The following is a 17,836-nucleotide window of genomic DNA, read 5'->3' as shown; positions in this document are numbered from 1 at the left end:
AGCAATCTGGCTTTTCACTTTGGTATGACAAGAAATATTTCAATACCAAATAGCCCAAGCCATAGCCCAGACAGCACCTGAGACCTATTCCTGAACCTGATCATACAGCCATTCCACCTCCACACAATCAACACATGTTTCTAGTCACTTTGTCTGATGTGTTCTCTCAGACTTAGCAAAGGGAGCCTCCAAAAGAACAGTACTTGTAGGACTCAGGAGAAGATCCAAGAGGCACATCTGTAAGTCATGAGAACAAATTTGTACATGAAATGTTAACCACAACATCTGGAAATTTCTAAAAAATCTACCATCTAGAATAATATGGGGAAAATGCCTAAGTAATGTTTTCTTATTCCCAAATTAAAGTTAATATTCACAGGACAGTTGGAAGGTAAGTATAAAACCTACAGAACAGGAAAAAAAAGAAATGATAGCCATTCACAAGCAACTACCAAACATGCGAGAAGCTATGATCCTGATGAATTTTGGGAAATTCATCCTGAGGCAACCCTTCTGTCTGGGATGGTCAGAGAGAACTGTGGTGTGGGCAAGAGAAAGAGCATATGATTTGGGGCAGGGGGCGGGGGGGTCAGAAGATTCAAGTCTAACCTCTGCCACTAATTCGCTGGGTAGTTTTAGGCAAATCATTTACACTTACATGATTTCAGTTTTCACCTGTTAAAGTGGCTCTTGTGGACAGGTTGGGTCTTTTATATTTCTAAAACTCTATGAAAAGATGGTAGGGTTTTGAGTAGTACAGCTGTTGGAGCAGGAAGTTTCCCAGATGAAGAAAGCAACATTATTTAAGAAACAAGAGGAAAATAATGCAAAACCTGAGCGCTAAACTTTTCATGAATATTTGTGAGGGAATGGAGGGAGGAAAGTGAAAAAGAAGAGAGAGAAGGAGAGCAGGAAAGAAAGAACTTAGTTGATTCAGGAAGTTTTCTCACAACAGATGCCACATTCTGTGCCAGAGATCCCTGTATTGAATGGCCTTTCATGTCTGCAACAGTCTGTTTTAAAACAGAGCTGTTTACTTAGGATGCTTTTATTATAAACTATATTCATGCTCAAAAGGCTTCCAGCCATGGTAGCTTTTAGAAGATCCCTTTGCTATGTGTACATAGTGTCATAACATGTCATTCCTGCCCAGTCATTTTCATTGACCAGATGGGGCCACTTTGTGGATGAACTGTATCTTTTTTCTCCTTAATTTTTACGCAGACAATAAGTATGTTGTGCCTGAAAAGACATTTATTCAACAAGTTTTTATTAAACATCCCCAAAAGGCTAGGCAGTATATGAAAGAAACACTTGGAATACAGACCTATGTAATATAGACAAGGTCTCTGCCTTTGTGGAGCTTATAGTCTCATAGAGGGGTCCCACATTAAATAAATAATTATATAAAAACTAATTAATTACAATTGTGATGAATGCTTTAAAGGACAAGTACAGAATGTTACAAGCAAAACCCAGAGTAGTCTAGGGAGGAGGAGTCAGAAAAGTAAGGTCAAATTAAAGTTTAAAATATCTTAAGTGTTTTCCAATTTGAAATATAGAAAAGTAAGACCACTCTCACAGTTTGTTGATAATATTCTAGTGCCATCTAAATTTCAGTAGATTAACTTTTCTATGAGTACTGGTGGAGCAGTGGTTAAAGTGATGGACTGCTAACCAAAAGGTCGGTGCTTTAAAACCACAGTGGCTCTGTGGGAGAAAGTTGTGGCAGCCCACTCCCATAGAGATTTATAGCCTTGGAAACCCTACTGAGCCGCTGTGAATCAGAATTTACTTGACAACAGTAAGTGTGGTTTAGACCTGTCCATAGGGGAAAATATTAAACTGTGCAGGAAACATCAAAAGAAGATGGAAGGAGTACACTGAGTCACTATACCAAAAAGATTTGGTCGACACTCAGCCATTTCGGGAGGTAGCCTATGATCAGGAACCGATGGTACTGAAGGAAGAGATCCAAGCTGCACTGAAGGTATTGGTGACAAACAGGGGTCCAGTAACTGATGGAACACCAATTGAGATGTTTCAACAAGCAGGTTAATCTTAGAAAACTCAGGGAAAAAGAAGGGAATAATTATGAAGTTGAGCTAAGTGCCAGGTGCTTTGCTAGACAGCTTATATGATACTGCATTTAATCTTCACAATAACCCTATAAGCCAAATATTGCTTCCATTTTCTAGATGAAGAAATTGAGGCCTATAGAGGTTAAATAACTTGCCCAAGGTCTTAGGTGGTAGAGCTAGAATTCACTCTTTTTTTTCACTATATACCACGCTGTTCATCTTCTTGTGTGCTTGTTTATATCCTATACAATTTAAGTTTCTTATTTAATTATAATAAATTAACACAAGATATGACAGGGAATTATTATTGTTTGTTTTAAAAAACAGTAATATGGTAAAATGCATTGACTCTTCTTCATTCTTTTAAGGATGAACGTGAAGCCAGAGAAAATGTGAAAAGAGAGCAAGATGAAGCCTATCGTCTTTCACTTGAGGCTGACAGAGCAAAAGTAGGTTTGATCAGGGGCCATCTGGGATAAGGTGCTTAATCCCAAATAGTCTTCATTATTAAAGTGCCAGCCCCTTTTATCACTCTGATCCCTAAGAATACTGGGTTTGCAATGGAGAAAGCTAGATTCAATTATCATGGCTCTTAAAGCATGGTTCATTTTGACAAAGTTTGTCAAGAGTCATGAAAAATGAAAACCAAAAAAAAAAAAAACAAAGAATCTAGTATCTATCCTGTATGTTTTTTAATTGCTGTATGGTAAAAAAAAAAAAAAGAATTCAGAAATTTTTAGTTTTTTATTTTAATTTAAATTTTTAGGTGATTCTGATGTTCAGTAACAGTTAAAAATGACTGATTTATTTACCGTATTTTTATACAAATAACACGCATGTTATGCTTTTTTGCTTTTTTTTTTTTTTACGTTAGTATGCTTACGAAAATACTTTGGGGGAAAGAGCACGATTGGCAAAAAAACTTATAAAGTGCATTATTTCCATAAAAATACGGTAAAACTTAATGAGGAGCTGCTTCTGTACCAGGCATTGAAGAAGGAGGGGAAAGTGAACAAGCCGGAGTTTCTGCCCCCAAGAAAGGTAGAGTAGATTAAGTCAAGAACACAGATAGCTGTAATATAATGCAATGATTCTAAGTACCATAAACAAAGCACTGAGTTCTGTGAGAGTTCAGTAGACAGAAGTTTCAGTGGATTTTTTTTTTTTTTTTTGCTTTCATGGAGACCCATGAAGTAGAAATGTGTTTGGGAAAGTTTCATAGATGAGATGGTATATGTGAACTGGACAGAGAAAGAGGGGTGGAGGGAAGAGAAAATAATGTATGCTAGGGGCAAGGCACTGCTCAGGGTAGGACATGATAGAGGCTGATGTGAATAAAGCTTGAGATCTGGGTGCAGGAGAGGTCGCAGAAAAGGCCAGAAATGAAGACCAGAGAAAGGTCATGAAGGATTTTGAATGCCATGTGCTACCCAGAACCATCAAAGCTGTTTGAATAGAAACCCAACATGATCAAAGAACAATGCTTTGTTCTCGCTTTCATTTCCATTCTTGTTTCAGAGAGAGATACGTCCATCACCAAAATGTAGCTCCAGCCCATGCTAGAAATGAGCTCTTTGAATGTAACTGGCTCCCTTTATTTTATCAACAGAGAGAAGCTCATGAGAGAGAGATGGCTGAACAGTTTCGTTTGGAGCAGATTCGTAAAGAGCAAGAAGAGGAACGTGAGGTGGGCATAATTTTTAGAAAAACTATTCAAAAGCTGGGTTGTATTTCTACTGCATTTGATATCGAGACTGTTAGTATTTCTTGCAACTTACTTCTTCCCGCTTTTCCCTGATTTATTTAGTATGGAAGACTTAAGCTTTCCTTAAAAGGATCAGTTCTAATCTGTTGTATGGAATTCCTTAGAAAACTTGACCTTACTAAATGCAAGGTTTTCTATTCTTTTCAATTCCTTTCCCCTTTTATTGCCTGACAAATACGTCCCGTCCTTTCTGGGTATTGTCTCACCCCAAGAATTTAAAAACTGTATTTTCTGCTCCTGTGATGGTTAATTTTATGTGTCAACTTATCTGTGCTGTAGTACACAGTTATTTAATCAAATACTGATCTAGATGTTGCTGTGAAGGTATTTTGTAGATGTGGTTGACATCCACAGTCAGTTAACTAAGTAAAGGAGACTACCTTTGATGGTGTGGATGCGCCACATACAATCAGTTGAAGGCCTTAAGAGCAAAAATTGAGGTTTCCCAGAGAAGAAGAAATGCTGCCTCAATACTGCAGTGTCTGTTTCTAGTCTGCTGGCCTGCCCTACGTATTTCACACTGCCAGACTGCAGAGTTGCATGAGCCAATTCCTTAAAATAAATCATAGACAAATATACATACATACATACTTATATTTCCATCCTATTGGTTCTTTCTCTCTGGCGAACCCTGACTGATACAGCATCTAGCTATAGGAAATCTGTTTAGCTTGCTTTTTTTTTCCCCTGTGTTCATGTCATGCCCATACCAATATAATTTTTCATTCACTCATTTTGCAAACATTTTTAGAGTACTTACTATGTGCCTAAATCCGTTAGGGGCTAAGGATGCCTACATGCGTAGGAATTCATAGTCTTTTAAAAATAGGATTTCAATACTATATGTAAAAGTTATTCTAGAGGTTTGCCTAAGGTGCAAAGAGACAAAGAAAAAGGATACTGCCCTTTTAAAACTTTTTCCAAAGGACTCTCAGAACTTTTTTCTAGACATGGGGTTAATGGCAAGATTCACTTATAAAAAAGAGGAATCCATCTAATAAGTAATAGAAACTCCTAGAGAGCCCTTACTTGGGCTGAGTAAAACTCCGTCAGTCATCATTCTTTCACTTATTCAACAAATTTATTTTGAAGAAGACACTGTGCTGAGCATTCCAAGGGAAACAAAGGATAACAAAATGTTTTCTGCCTACAAGAAGAGATTACACCTGGTAGGGAAGATACAACTTGTATACAAGTACCAGCCAATCAAGGAAGAATGTGCTAAATGGCATATGAGAAGTAAAAGCAAAATGCTTAGGAAGTTCAGAAGCAAAAGATTTTTTACAGCTTCGAGAATCAGACAATACTATGGAAAAAGTGATATTTGAGCCAGGTCTTAAAAGATGGATAAAATTTCACTGTTTGGAAATCAAAGTTTATTCATGTTCAAACACTTATTGAATGCCTATCCTTTTAGGTATTTCAAGAAATGTAATTTAAAAACTAAGGACTCTTGCACTTTTGTGTTGTCTTTCACATGGTCTCTCTTAATATATCTTCAACCATACTGGCTGGCTAAATGTCAAAGGTACACAATTAACTGCATGTTTTGGATCCAGAGCATGGTAGCGTGTGTAATTTCTTCTGATTATTTACTTAATTTACCCTGAGGTAAAACTCTCTCTGTTTTTCAAATGTAGACAATAGCATGTCCTCTCACGAAGACCCCGTCAACACCCTTTATCATAACTCAATATACATTTTCCAGTTGTAAACATGTGGGAGGGCTCAGATGAGGGAGGAACAAAAGTCAAATTTTTCAAATAGCCATTAACTGCACTTATTCCTTGATATGATTCTGTAATAAATGAGTTTGGTAATATTGCATACTCTGTCTCTCCTTTTGGAGAGTTAAAATTAAAGAGTCTCATAAATTCCACCATTAGCAAACTGTTTTTCTTAATTCAGTGTTACCCAAATTTATTTGACTTTTTTTTTTTTCGTGGAGCACCAATTAACATATTTCAGCACACTAGTGTATCACAGACCACCCTTTGGGCAAACCTGGTATTATGTAACCTCTAAAGAAACTCACACCCAGAGAGATTATACAGTTTGCCTGTGGTCACCACACTGGTTGGACACACAATCTAAACCACAAGCCAGGTCACCTGAGTTTTCACAGTAACAGTGCCTCCCTTCTAACTGGAAATCCTAACCTATGTGATTACATTGATAAACAAGAGTGGTTTTATTATTTTGATTATCTCCTTTATTTCAAGATCTTTTCAGAAAATGAAGTATTGAATAGTCAAATCGCCTTGGTTACAGGGAAATTCCTTAATGATTGGCCTTATTTTGCTGTGTGGTAATTGTTTGAGTGAAATAAATAAAATCTAGGATGGCATACTGATCTGCTCCTTGGTAATGATAAGGAGAATGGCAGTGCGATTTTTCTGAAGGAAAAATAGAGAAATAATGACAAAGATCTTCCCCATTTTATTAATTTTTATATTTCTAGTTTTTTTTAATTTGTTCAGCATGCAGACTGAATAAGTAAGGTGAAAGGATACAATGCCTGCCACGTGCTTTTTGTAATTTTGAACCATGCAGTATCCCCTTGTTCTGTTGGATCAACTGTCTCTTGATCCATATACAGGTTCCACGTGAGCACAAATAAGTGTTCTATAATGCTCATTCTCTGTAATGTTATCCGTAATTTGTTACAAGCTACACAGGCAAATGCTTTCAAGTAGTCAATAAGACACAGGTAAACATCCTTCTGGTAATCTCTGCTCTCAGCCAAGACCCATCTGACATTAGCAATAATAGCCCTCATTTCTACATCCTCTTCTGAATCCAGCTTGAACTTCTGGCAGTTCCCTGTTGATGTACAGCTACAGTTGTTACTGAATTATCTTTAGCAAAATTTTGCTAACGTGTGATATCATTGATATTGTTTAGTAATTTCTTCATTCCATTAGATCACCTTTCTTTTGAATGGGCTTGAATATGGATCTCTTCCAGTCCTTTGGCCAAGTAGCTGTCTTCCAAATTTCTTGACAGAGACGAGTAAGTGTTCCAGCATTGCCTCTGTTTCTTGAAGCATCTCAGTTGGTATTCCATCAGTTCCTGGAGCCTCATTTTTCGTCAATGCGTTTGGTGCAGCTTGAACTTCTTCCTTCACTGCCAGCAGTTCTTGATCACATGCTGCCTCCTGAAATGTTTGAACATCAACCAATTCTTTTTGGTACAAAGACTCCATGTATTCCTTTCATCTTCTTTTGATGCTTCATGCTTCATTCAATTTTTTACTCATAGAATCCTTCAGTATTGCAGCTCAAGCCTTGAACTTTCTTTTCAGTTCTTTTAGCTTAAGAAATGCCAGTCGTGTTTGATCAGCCCATCGTACTGTGGTGGCTTGCATGTTGCTATGATCCTGGAAGCTATGCCACCAGTATTTCATATACCAGTGGGGTCACTCATGGTGAACAGGCTCCAGCAGAGCTTCCAGACTAAATCAGACTAGAAAGAAAGGCCTGGCAATCTACTTCTGAAATTTAGCCAGTGAAACCCTATGGATCACAATAGAATATTGCTTAATATAAGCTGAAAGATGAATCATCTAGGTTGGAAGGCACTAGGGAAGAGCTGCATTCTCAAAGTAGAGTCAACCTTAGTGATGCGGATAGAGTAAAGCCTTTGAGACCTTCATTTGCTGATGTGGCACAGCTAACATTAGTAATTGGAACATGGAATGTATGAACTATGAGTCAAGGAAAATTGGAAGTCGCCAAAAATGAAATGGGACAATTGAAGACTGATTTTCTAGGCATTCCAAAAAAAAAAAAAAAAAAACCAAACCCACTGCCGTCGAGTTGATTTTGACTCATAGTGACCCTGTAGGACAGAGTAGAACTGCCCCATAGAGTTTCCAAGGAGCACCTGGCGGATTTGAACTGCTGACCTCTTGGTTAGCAGTTGTAGCACTTAACCACTACGCCACCAGGGTTTCCATCCTAGGCATTAAAAAAAAAACGTAAATGGCCTGGTATTTGCTATTTTGATTCCAACAACTATACGATTGTTCCGAGTGTTCAGAGCAGACCCAAGCCCCCTGGATACCACAGGTAAGAATAATGAAATAGAACTGTTGCTCTATTTGTTGGTTTTCAGCACTGAGGCGATAATTAAGAAGGATGACCAGAGGCATTTGTATTGTGCCACCAGAGTGGAAATTCTTGGACCAGCCAAGACAGACTAGAGGGAAAGCATTTGCCAAGAATGTTTTCATGAATCAAGAATGGAAGTTGGAGCTTTCAAAGATGATCAGGAACGGTGCCAGCTGGTGATGCGGTAGTGTTTTTCCCATGACCCACTGGGCAGCCCCCAGGAAACCAAAGTCTGTGAGTCCCAGAGTCTTTGGGGATGACAAAGTGAAGAGAAATGGTTTTACATCATCAGCAAAGAATATTTCAAGAGCTATCCTGAAGGATAATGCTGTCAATGATAGGTTAATATCCACATGTGTACAAAGAAGACCAGTTAATATGACTATTATTCAAATTTATGCATCAACCACAGATGCCAAAGATGAAGAAGTGAAGTTTTTATGACCTGGTGCAGTCTGAAATTGATTGAGCATGCAATCAAGATGCATTGATAATTACCGTTGATTGGAATGCAAAAGTTGGAAATGAAGAAGATCAGTAGTTGGAAACTACTACAGCCGTGGTAACAGAAACAATACCAGAGATCACATGATAGAATTCTGCAAAACCAATGAATTTTTCCATCAGATATACTTTTTTCAACAACATAATTAATTAACTGTAAACATGAGCCTTGCTGGATAGGCTACACAAAAATCAATTGATTTACATCTGTGGAAGAGACAGTGGAGAAATACAATATCATCAGTCAAGACAAAGTCAGGGTCCAACTGCAGAACAGACCATCATTTGCTCATATGCAAGTTCAACTTGAAGCTGAAGAAGATCAGAGTGAGTCCATGAGGGCCGAAATACAACCTCAAATACATCTCACCCGAGTTTAGAGACCATCTCAAGAATAGATTTGATACACTGAACACTAATGACCGAAAACCAGAAGTAGGATGGGAAGACATCGAGGACTCATACATGCAGGAAGTGAAAGATTATTGAAAAGACCAAAATGGATATCAGAGGAGACTGAAACTTGCTCTGAAGCACTGAGTGGCTAAAGCAAACAGAAGAAATGATGAAGTAAAAGGCTGAACAGATTTCAAAGGGTGACTGGAGAAGACAGAGTATTATGATGAAATATGCAGAGACCTGGAGTTTGAAAACCAAAAGGGGAGAGTAGCTTAATACAAAATGCGGGACAAGATACTATATATTACAAAGGTCACTAAAATAGTTTTTTTTTTTAGTTGCTGTCAAGTCAGTTACAATTCATGGCGACCATATGTATAACAGAACAAAACATTGCCCAGTCCTCATCATCTTCACAGTCTTAGGTATTTGAGGATGGTGAAGGACCAGCCCAAAGTGCTAAAGATATTTGGAGGAAGGAGATGATTTCTAACCAGGAGGGTGCCAAGAAAGACATGAAGGCAGCCTTTGAGGATTGTTTAAACTTTGATGGTTAAAGGTGGAGTAGAAAAGTATTTTGGTTGGTTGGTTGGGTTGGTTGGTTGGTTGGGTTGGTTGGCTGGTTGGTTGGTTGGCTGGTTGCATGGGTGGGTGGATGGGTGGATGCATAAGGAAGGGAAAAGAAGGGTATGGACTGGGCAGTTGTGAGCAAAGGAAAAAAGGCGCAGGGGTTGTTCAGGGAGCGGTAAATGGACAAATTTAGAACATAGTCGAATAGTTAGAGCTAGGACTAAAAGGGACATATTTTATAGAATCATGAGTGGGAGAAAATGAGCACAAAACTTATCCTTTTCCTATTGGCTCCCTCAGACTGAAAAGCAAAAAGGTTGTTTGTTTGTGTTTGTTTGTTTTGCTTATCTACCTAAAATTGTTTTTTACATTTAAACCTTGGTGTCTTCTCAAGTAGAAAACTTTAAATAATATTAAAGGCTATTATGATGGAGAATGGAAGAGCATGGAATTAGAAGACTTGGCACTTTCCCTTCAGTCTTCTGACTTGGTCTTCATAATCATCCTGCAAGATGGGAAAGGGAGATATTATCATTACCATTTTACAGATGAAGAAACTAATATCACAGCAGGATTAAAATGCCTACTTTAAAATTCTTACCTTATATTTGTCTATTGAAAGCAGAACCAGAGCTCCTATTCTGTCTTCTTTCTACTTACTGCCCCATACTGGAAGAATGAAGGTGACATCATGAATAGGTTGTTATTAAAATAAATCTGCTCTTTATAATTTTTTAATAGTTTATTTTCTAGATCAGTTTTAGGTTTTTAGAAAAATTGTACAGAAAATACAGTTTTCCCGTTTACTCCCTCCCATCCTGCACATTGTTTCTCTTAGTAACATCTTGTATTCCTGTGGTACATTTGTTACAGCTCAGGAACCAATATTGATATATTATTATTAACTAAAGTTCATAGTTCACATTAGAGTTCACTCAGTGTTATATAGTACTGTGGGTTTTGACAAATGCTTAATGTCATGTGTCTACCATTGCAATATCATACAGAATAGTTTCACTACCCTCAGAATGCACCTGTTTATCCCTTCCACCTTCCCCTGGGCCCCTGGCAACCACTGATTTTTTTTTTTTTTTTAACTTTTATTGAGCTTCAAGTGAACGTTTACAAATCAAGTCAGTCTGTCACATATAAGTTTACATACATCTTACTCCGTCCTCCCACTTGCTCTCCCCCTAATGAGTCAGCCTTCCAGTCTCTCCTTTCATGACAATTTTGCCAGCTTCCCACTCTCTCTATCCTCCCATCCCCCCTCCAGACATGAGATGCCAACACAATCTCAAGTGTCCACCTGATATAATTAGCTCACTCTTCATCAGCATCTCTCTCCCACCCACTGTCCAGTTCCTTTCATGTCTGATGACTTGTCTTCAGGGATGGTTCCTGCCCTGTGCCAACAGAAGGTCTGGGGACCCTGGCCGCCAGGATTTCTCTAGTCTCAGTCAGACCATTAAGTATGGCCTTTTTATGAGAATTTGGGGTCTGTATCCCACTGATCTCCTGCTCCCTCAGGGGTTCTCTGTTGTGCTCCCTGTCAGGGCAGTCATCGATTGTGGCCGAGCACCAACTAGTGCAACCACTGATATTTTCACTGTCTCTACAGATTTGCTTTTCCCAGAATGTCATGTAATTAGAATCCTACATATAATTTGGTTTTAATCTTATATGAATTGCTTTGTGACATGGGCAGATAACCACTACACTGGGCCCTAATGATAATCATCCCTGTCATTGTCATAATTATTATCTATTTATTGAACAATTAATATGTGCATGCTTAGCACTTTACAGAATCATCGTGTTGAATCCCTACAACAACTCAGTAAGGTAGGTGCCAATGTGTAAATAGATCTTATATGTAATTAGGAAACATATACCCACAATTTTTTAGATAGTTCTAGTTTGAAGTGTTCTGCTACTGTCCTCAGAAAACATTAAAATAGGTTAGAAATTCCGGCTTCATGGTATCCAAGTCACAACCTACAGACCATTCCTCATATCCAGAAGCAGCACAGAAATCATACATCCGAATTTTTCGTTTAGAAAATATCATTTCCCTTGATTTACTTTATCTAGCAGTGAGGATATATTTGGTACTAAGCTATTCATACTCTCTAAATGGGTGATTGGATGCCAGGAGCAGAGAATAGCTGCAGAACTGAGTCAGACCTTATAGGATTCATTCTACTCCTTCAGTGATCTCATCCAATGTTATGACTTTAAGAACCATCTATACATATTGGACTCCCAAATTTGTATCTACAGCTCCTCCCTTTCCCTGAACTCCAGACTTGTACATCTGTTAGGTCATTATTTCCATTTAGATGTCTAATGGGCATCGCAAACGTAACATTTCTAAAACTGAACAACTGACCTGTTCCTTCTACAGTCTTTCCTGTCTTAATAAATGGAAAATGCTTCAAGTTGTTTGGGCCAAAACCTTGGAATCATCCTTGACTTCTCTCTTTCACGTACATATTTAATCAGCAAATCCTATTGTCTCTACCATCCAAATATATCCAAAACTCAAAATGTTTCTCACCAACTCCACCATTACCATACTCATCCAAGCCAACATTATCTGTTACCTGGATTACTTCAGTAACCTCCCAGCTCGAATCCATGCCTCCGTATTTGCCCTCCCTATTTTTTTTTTTTTATAGTCTTTTGGGGAAACCCAGGTGGCGTAGTAGTTAAGTGCTACGGCTGCTAACCAAGAGGTCAGCAGTTCGAATCCGCCAGGCACTCCTTGGGGACTCTATCGGGTGGTTTTACTCTGTCCTATAGGGTCGCTATGGGTCGGAACTGATTCAGCGGCAGTGGGTTTGGTTTGGTTTTTTATAGTCGTTTGGAGTCCTGGTGGCACAGTGGTTAAGCATTCGCCTGCTAACCAAAAGGTCAGCAGTCTGAATCCACCAGCTCCCATTCGAAACCTTATGAGGCACTTCTGTTCTGTCCTGCAGAGTGGCTATGAGTCAGAATCAACTTGACAGCAACAGGTTTGGGTTTTTTGATACAGTCTTTTAGTAAATCCTTTTTAAAACAATTGTAGTATCAGTGTCACTTCAAAAACTGCAGAGACTTCCTATCTCAAAGTAAAGGCCAAAAATCATTACAGTGATTTTTGTTCACACAAAAATCTGTACATAAATGTTTATAATATCTTTATATGTAGTTACCAAGTGTCTTCAACTAGAAGGGATAATCAAACTGTAGTATACCTACACAATCAGAATCTCTGGAGGAATTTTTTTAGAACTTGACAAACTGACTCAAAAATTTATATGAGAAGGCAGTAGAACTGAAAAAGCCAAAACAGTTTTGATAAAGAACAAAAGTTTGGAGGACTCACAGTACCAGAGTTCAAGACAGTATAGTACTGGAAAAAGGATAGACCCCATAGATCAATGGAACAGAATAAAAAGAGTCCATAAACAGACCCACACATATATGGTCAATTGATGATTGACAGTGATGCAGAGGTAATTCAATGGAGAAAAGATAATCTTTTCAACAAATAATGCTACAATTTGCATACCTATATGGGAAGAAAAAAAAAACCTTCAATCTATAACTCACATCATATGCAAAAATTAACTCAAAATGGAGTTAAATGTAAAACCTAAAACTGTTGAGTTCCTAGAAGAAAATCTTCCTGACCTTGGGTTAGGCAAAGACTTCTTAGTTCTGACACTAAAAGCAAAATCCATAAAAGAACAAATTCCTAAATTGAACTTTATCTAACTTAAAAACTTCCACTCTTCAGAAGACACTGTTAAGGAGTTGAAAAGACAAGCTACAGACTGGGAGAAAATCATATAGCTCATGTCCAGAATACATACAGAACTCTCAAAACTCAATAATAAGAAAATAAATAAACCAAGTTAAAAAATGGGCAAAATTTTTTAATAGACAGGGCAAATAAGCACATGAAAAAAATGCTCTCTGTTATTAGTTATTAGGAAAAAGCAATTTAAAACCACAATAGACACCATTACACACCTGTCAGAATGGCTTTTTAAAAGAAAAACTGACAATACCAAGTACTGGCAAGGATGAGGAACAACTGGAACTCTTATATATTAATAATGGGAATCCTAAATAGTACATCCATTTTGGAAAATAGTTTGGTATTTACTTATAAAAATAAATATATTCTTACCATGTGACCCAACAATCATACTTCTGCATATTTATACAAGTGAAATAAAAATATATGTTCACATAAAAATGTGTACATAGATGTTTATAGTGGATTTATTTGTAGTTGCCAAGTGTCCCTCAACTGGAGAAGGGATAGTCAAACTGTAGTATACCCATACAATGGAATACCACTCAGTTTTAAAAAGAAATGAACTACTGATGCATTCAACTACGTGGATGAATCTCAAATGCATTATACTAAGTGAAAGAAGCCATTTGTATGACATTTATGATTACATTTACATAACATTCTGGAAAGGCCAAAACTAGGGACAGAAAGTAGGTCAGAGGTTACCAGGAGCCAAGGGTAGAGGAATAGGGAAATTTGGAAGAGGCGATAGAACTGTTCTATATCTTGGTAGGTAATCATGGTTATGCTATTGTATTCATTTGTCAAAACTCACAAAACTATACATTCTAAAGGGTGGATGTTACTGTATGTAAATCATAGTTTTTTAAAATCGGAAAAGGCCGTGTATGATCTAATCACACCTATCCTTTGTTTTCTCTCCGCCTTCAACACCTACCCTTCTCCCCTTGCTCTGTTTGCTCTAGCCATATTGGTTGCCTTGGCATTTACTGTCACTTCTGCCTATGATACTTCAGCCAAATCCACGTGTTTATATGGCTCTCTCTCTCCTTTGCTTACTGACGTCTACCTGGCCACCCTATTTAAAATTGCACCCCTCTCTCCCTTCTACCAGCACCCTTTATTTTCCTCCATAGCACTTACTACTATGTGAAAAACAATGTATTTTCCTATGTGTGTATTTGTTCTCTTTCTCTCCACCCTACTAGAATGTAGGCTGTATAGGCAAGGATCTTTATCTATTTTGTTCACTCTATTTTCCTATCATCTAGAATAATACCTGGCACATAAAAGGTACTCAGTAAGAATTCATGGAATAAATTAACGAATGTTAGCTTTAGCCTGTTTAGCACAATGCTTCAACCAGCTATAAACTGGTTTTTGGTAGATACTCACGAAAGCTTAGAGGACAGTGTGTGTATGCATGTATTTGCCATATTTTTATGCAAATTATGTGCGCCTTCTATGTTTGCCAACTGCCCCCTTCCCCCCATGAGGTATTTTCATAGTCATGCTATGCTGATTTTTTTACAGCAACATGTAAAAAAAAATTGGCAACAGTGGTGCTTGTGAAAATACCTCACGTTGGCAAACAAACGTAGAAGGTGCACGTTGTGTAAAAATACAGTATGTATGAGTGTATATGTGTGTGTGTGTAAATTAAGCCAGTCTTTGATTCTTCTCATAAGAGATTGGTGTAAATGTCCTTTAAAAGAAAGCATATTTTCTTTTGTCTTTTTAAGAAATGTAATTGTGTAGAAACAGTTTTTTCTGGGTATCTTATATGAAAAATCAACCATTGAAAACCCTACTCTGCAAAGTCTTAAAAAGTCCAGTCTTACTGGACCAGTTGACACTAGAGGACTCCCTGAGACTATTGCCCTGAGATACTCAAATGGAAACCTAATTTGCTGTGTAAATTTTCACTGAAAACACAATAAAATATTATTTAAAAATAAAGAAAGAAAACCCTACTCTGACACACATGGAGTCGCTATGAATTAGAATCTGCTTGTCAGCAACTGATTTGGTTTGGGTTTCACTTCAAAAAATGTCCCCATTTTCCATCCCTCAGATGTAAATGCTTTGAATATCTAGATTTTTTTTTTTTTTTTAGCAAAAAAAAAGTTGAAGATCAGTCCATATTTCCAATTTATACCAGGTTTCTTTGTTTTATTACAAACGTAAAATAATGCAAATAAAATACTATATTTGTTTAGCAAACCAAATTGAAGTTTAACAATGATGTTTACTATGACTGCCATTGGAGCATGGATGTCCTTTATGCCATTATTTTACAACAGCGTTTGCTTATACAAGGCCTTTGTTTTTAGTCAATATATTTGAAACTGAGCTACTGATGTATTTTTGTTCTCTTTGGCCAGTAAAACTGTTAGGTATTCATATACCAAGGTGCGGACTTACCTAACATCACGTCATTGTTTTCTACATTGGTCCGCTGGTGTGGGATAGCTGAGGTCTGTTTTCATTCTAGGGGAAGCCCTGGAGACTGGGTACATTGAGGAACAGACATTGTCTGCACAATAAATGGGGTAATAAGCTACTGTTGTTTATTCTTCTGTAATATAATTGGTAGAGTTCAGACAATAATGTAGCATCTGTTGTTATACTGTGCGGGGAAATGTCAAAATAGAACACAAGCAGACAGGTGGATTTAAAGGGAGAACAGGAGGAGAAATCAGGAAATAGCACATTAAATTCTGATTTAAAGTAGGTACAAAGCGAAGAATCTTGATAACACCAACAACTGTCATCTGCTAAACACAGGGTTAGGTACAGCATGAAGTTCAAAGCTAGACATTAAGTGTATATCATGTGTCAGTACTTGCTAAGTGTTTTATAAACATTACTGTATTTTATACAAGAACTTTGTGAAGAAGATATTACTGGCCCTATTTCTTATACAAGGAAACTGAAGTGGGCCAGGATTTGAACCTACATCTGTCATATTCCAAAGCCTATGTTCCTAACCATAATATCACATTTAATTTAAAGTTTTTTGAAGCTACCATATTAGAAGTCAGAATAGTAGTTAACTTTGAGGAGAGGTAGTTTCCAGCAAAGGGGTAGAAGGACTTCTGAGATGCTTCATCAGGGGGCAAGTTATATAGGTATGTTCACTTTCTGAAAATTTATCAAAGTGTATACATGAGATCTGTACACTTTATGTTTATGCTATACTTTAATAAAAACCTAGAAACAATTACAAAATACATACTTTGAGGGAAAAAAGATAAAGCTTTATATAACACATTCAAGCGTAAAAAGATTAAAAATATATCAACCCAATAAAAAATACATATATACTTATATAAAATATAAACTTATATTAAAAAACTTATATAAAATATATATACTTATATAAAAATGAACATAGAAAAATTAATGATATAAACAATCCAAAATGATAGCAGTGACTATTTCCTTGTGGTAGGTATACAGATTAATTTTAATGTTTTTCTTATCATTTAATTATTTTTGCAATGAATATATATTGCTTTTATAATCAGGAAAAATGTTTTTTACTCTCAAAGATATGATTTTAAAGAGCCATTAGTGTTAGAGAGAAATAGTGAAATGATCCCATTAATAATAGTCTAGAAAATGTATATAATTAATCCACAGAGGTAGTTAACTCCTACAAGAAAGTCTTATGGGGTTGCCTTTAAGGGACACGTGTGGAAAATTAATCTGAGCAGTTGGTGCTGGAGGAAGTCAGAACTCAGAGAAAGCAGAGTCAGGATGGTCAGTTCTTGCTTACTAGAAGTAGAGACCTTGAGATTCAGATTTTTTTTAGCATTTATTGAGCACTTATTATGTGCTTATCACCATACTAAGCACTTTCACACAGTTTATTTCAGGTAACTTGTTAGTTTCTTCATTCCAAATGCATATTGAGAATCCACTCTGAGCTATGTACTATACTTGGAGTAAGAAGTAAGACATGGTCCCATAACCTGATGATGTTTGCAGGCTAGTGGGAGAGCCGGACATTAAACAAACAACTGTGGTACAGTACGGTGAATGCTATAATAGACATACTACAACAGGAACTTAATTTTGATATGTATGTTTTCATCCATTCACTGGATTATTAAAATATATGACAGTGTTACTAAAATAGTTTAATATTTGGAAATACACAACTGGAGCACATTGTATTTCTCACTCATCATTTCTGGACCTCAATATCCCCATGTAAAAACTGAGAGTGTTTCCAGATCTGATATTCTGTGTAGACCTTCTCTTCATTATAACAAAAGCAGCCACTAACTGAAGCCTATTATGTGTCAGATGCCACACTGGAAACTTTACATATGTCATGTATATAATCCCCATCTTTGTAATCCCCTAAGAGGTAGGTGGTATTATCCAGTGCTCCCAGAAGGAAGATGACCATCAGAGTCATAGAATAGCTTTGTCTATACACAGCAGACATTTTGAGATTTTTTTTTAATACTTCAGTATTAGAACCAACCAGATTCTCCTGAATGACACAGAAATTAACCAATTCATTTTCTCTACTAGTATTTGAGCAAACTTTTATTTTTAAACAAATAACACATGCATAATT

General features: G+C 37.0%; 1 protein-coding gene across 2 annotated transcripts in view; it reads left to right on the top strand.

Moving 5' to 3' along the window:
* Positions 1-17,836, top strand: part of FAF1 (Fas associated factor 1) — a 602,340-nt gene that overhangs the window by 533,164 nt on the left and 51,340 nt on the right. For both annotated transcript variants that reach the window (XM_049875181.1, XM_049875180.1), the window contains exons 16-17: positions 2,450-2,530; positions 3,691-3,768. In XM_049875181.1, the coding sequence (XP_049731138.1) occupies positions 2,450-2,530; positions 3,691-3,768 (159 nt within the window). The remainder of the gene's footprint in view (positions 1-2,449; positions 2,531-3,690; positions 3,769-17,836) is intronic.

Source organism: Elephas maximus, chromosome 3 (genome assembly GCF_024166365.1).
Source record: "Elephas maximus indicus isolate mEleMax1 chromosome 3, mEleMax1 primary haplotype, whole genome shotgun sequence".
Lineage (NCBI taxonomy): Eukaryota > Metazoa > Chordata > Mammalia > Proboscidea > Elephantidae > Elephas > Elephas maximus.
This window is presented reverse-complemented; position numbering and strand designations above follow the sequence as displayed.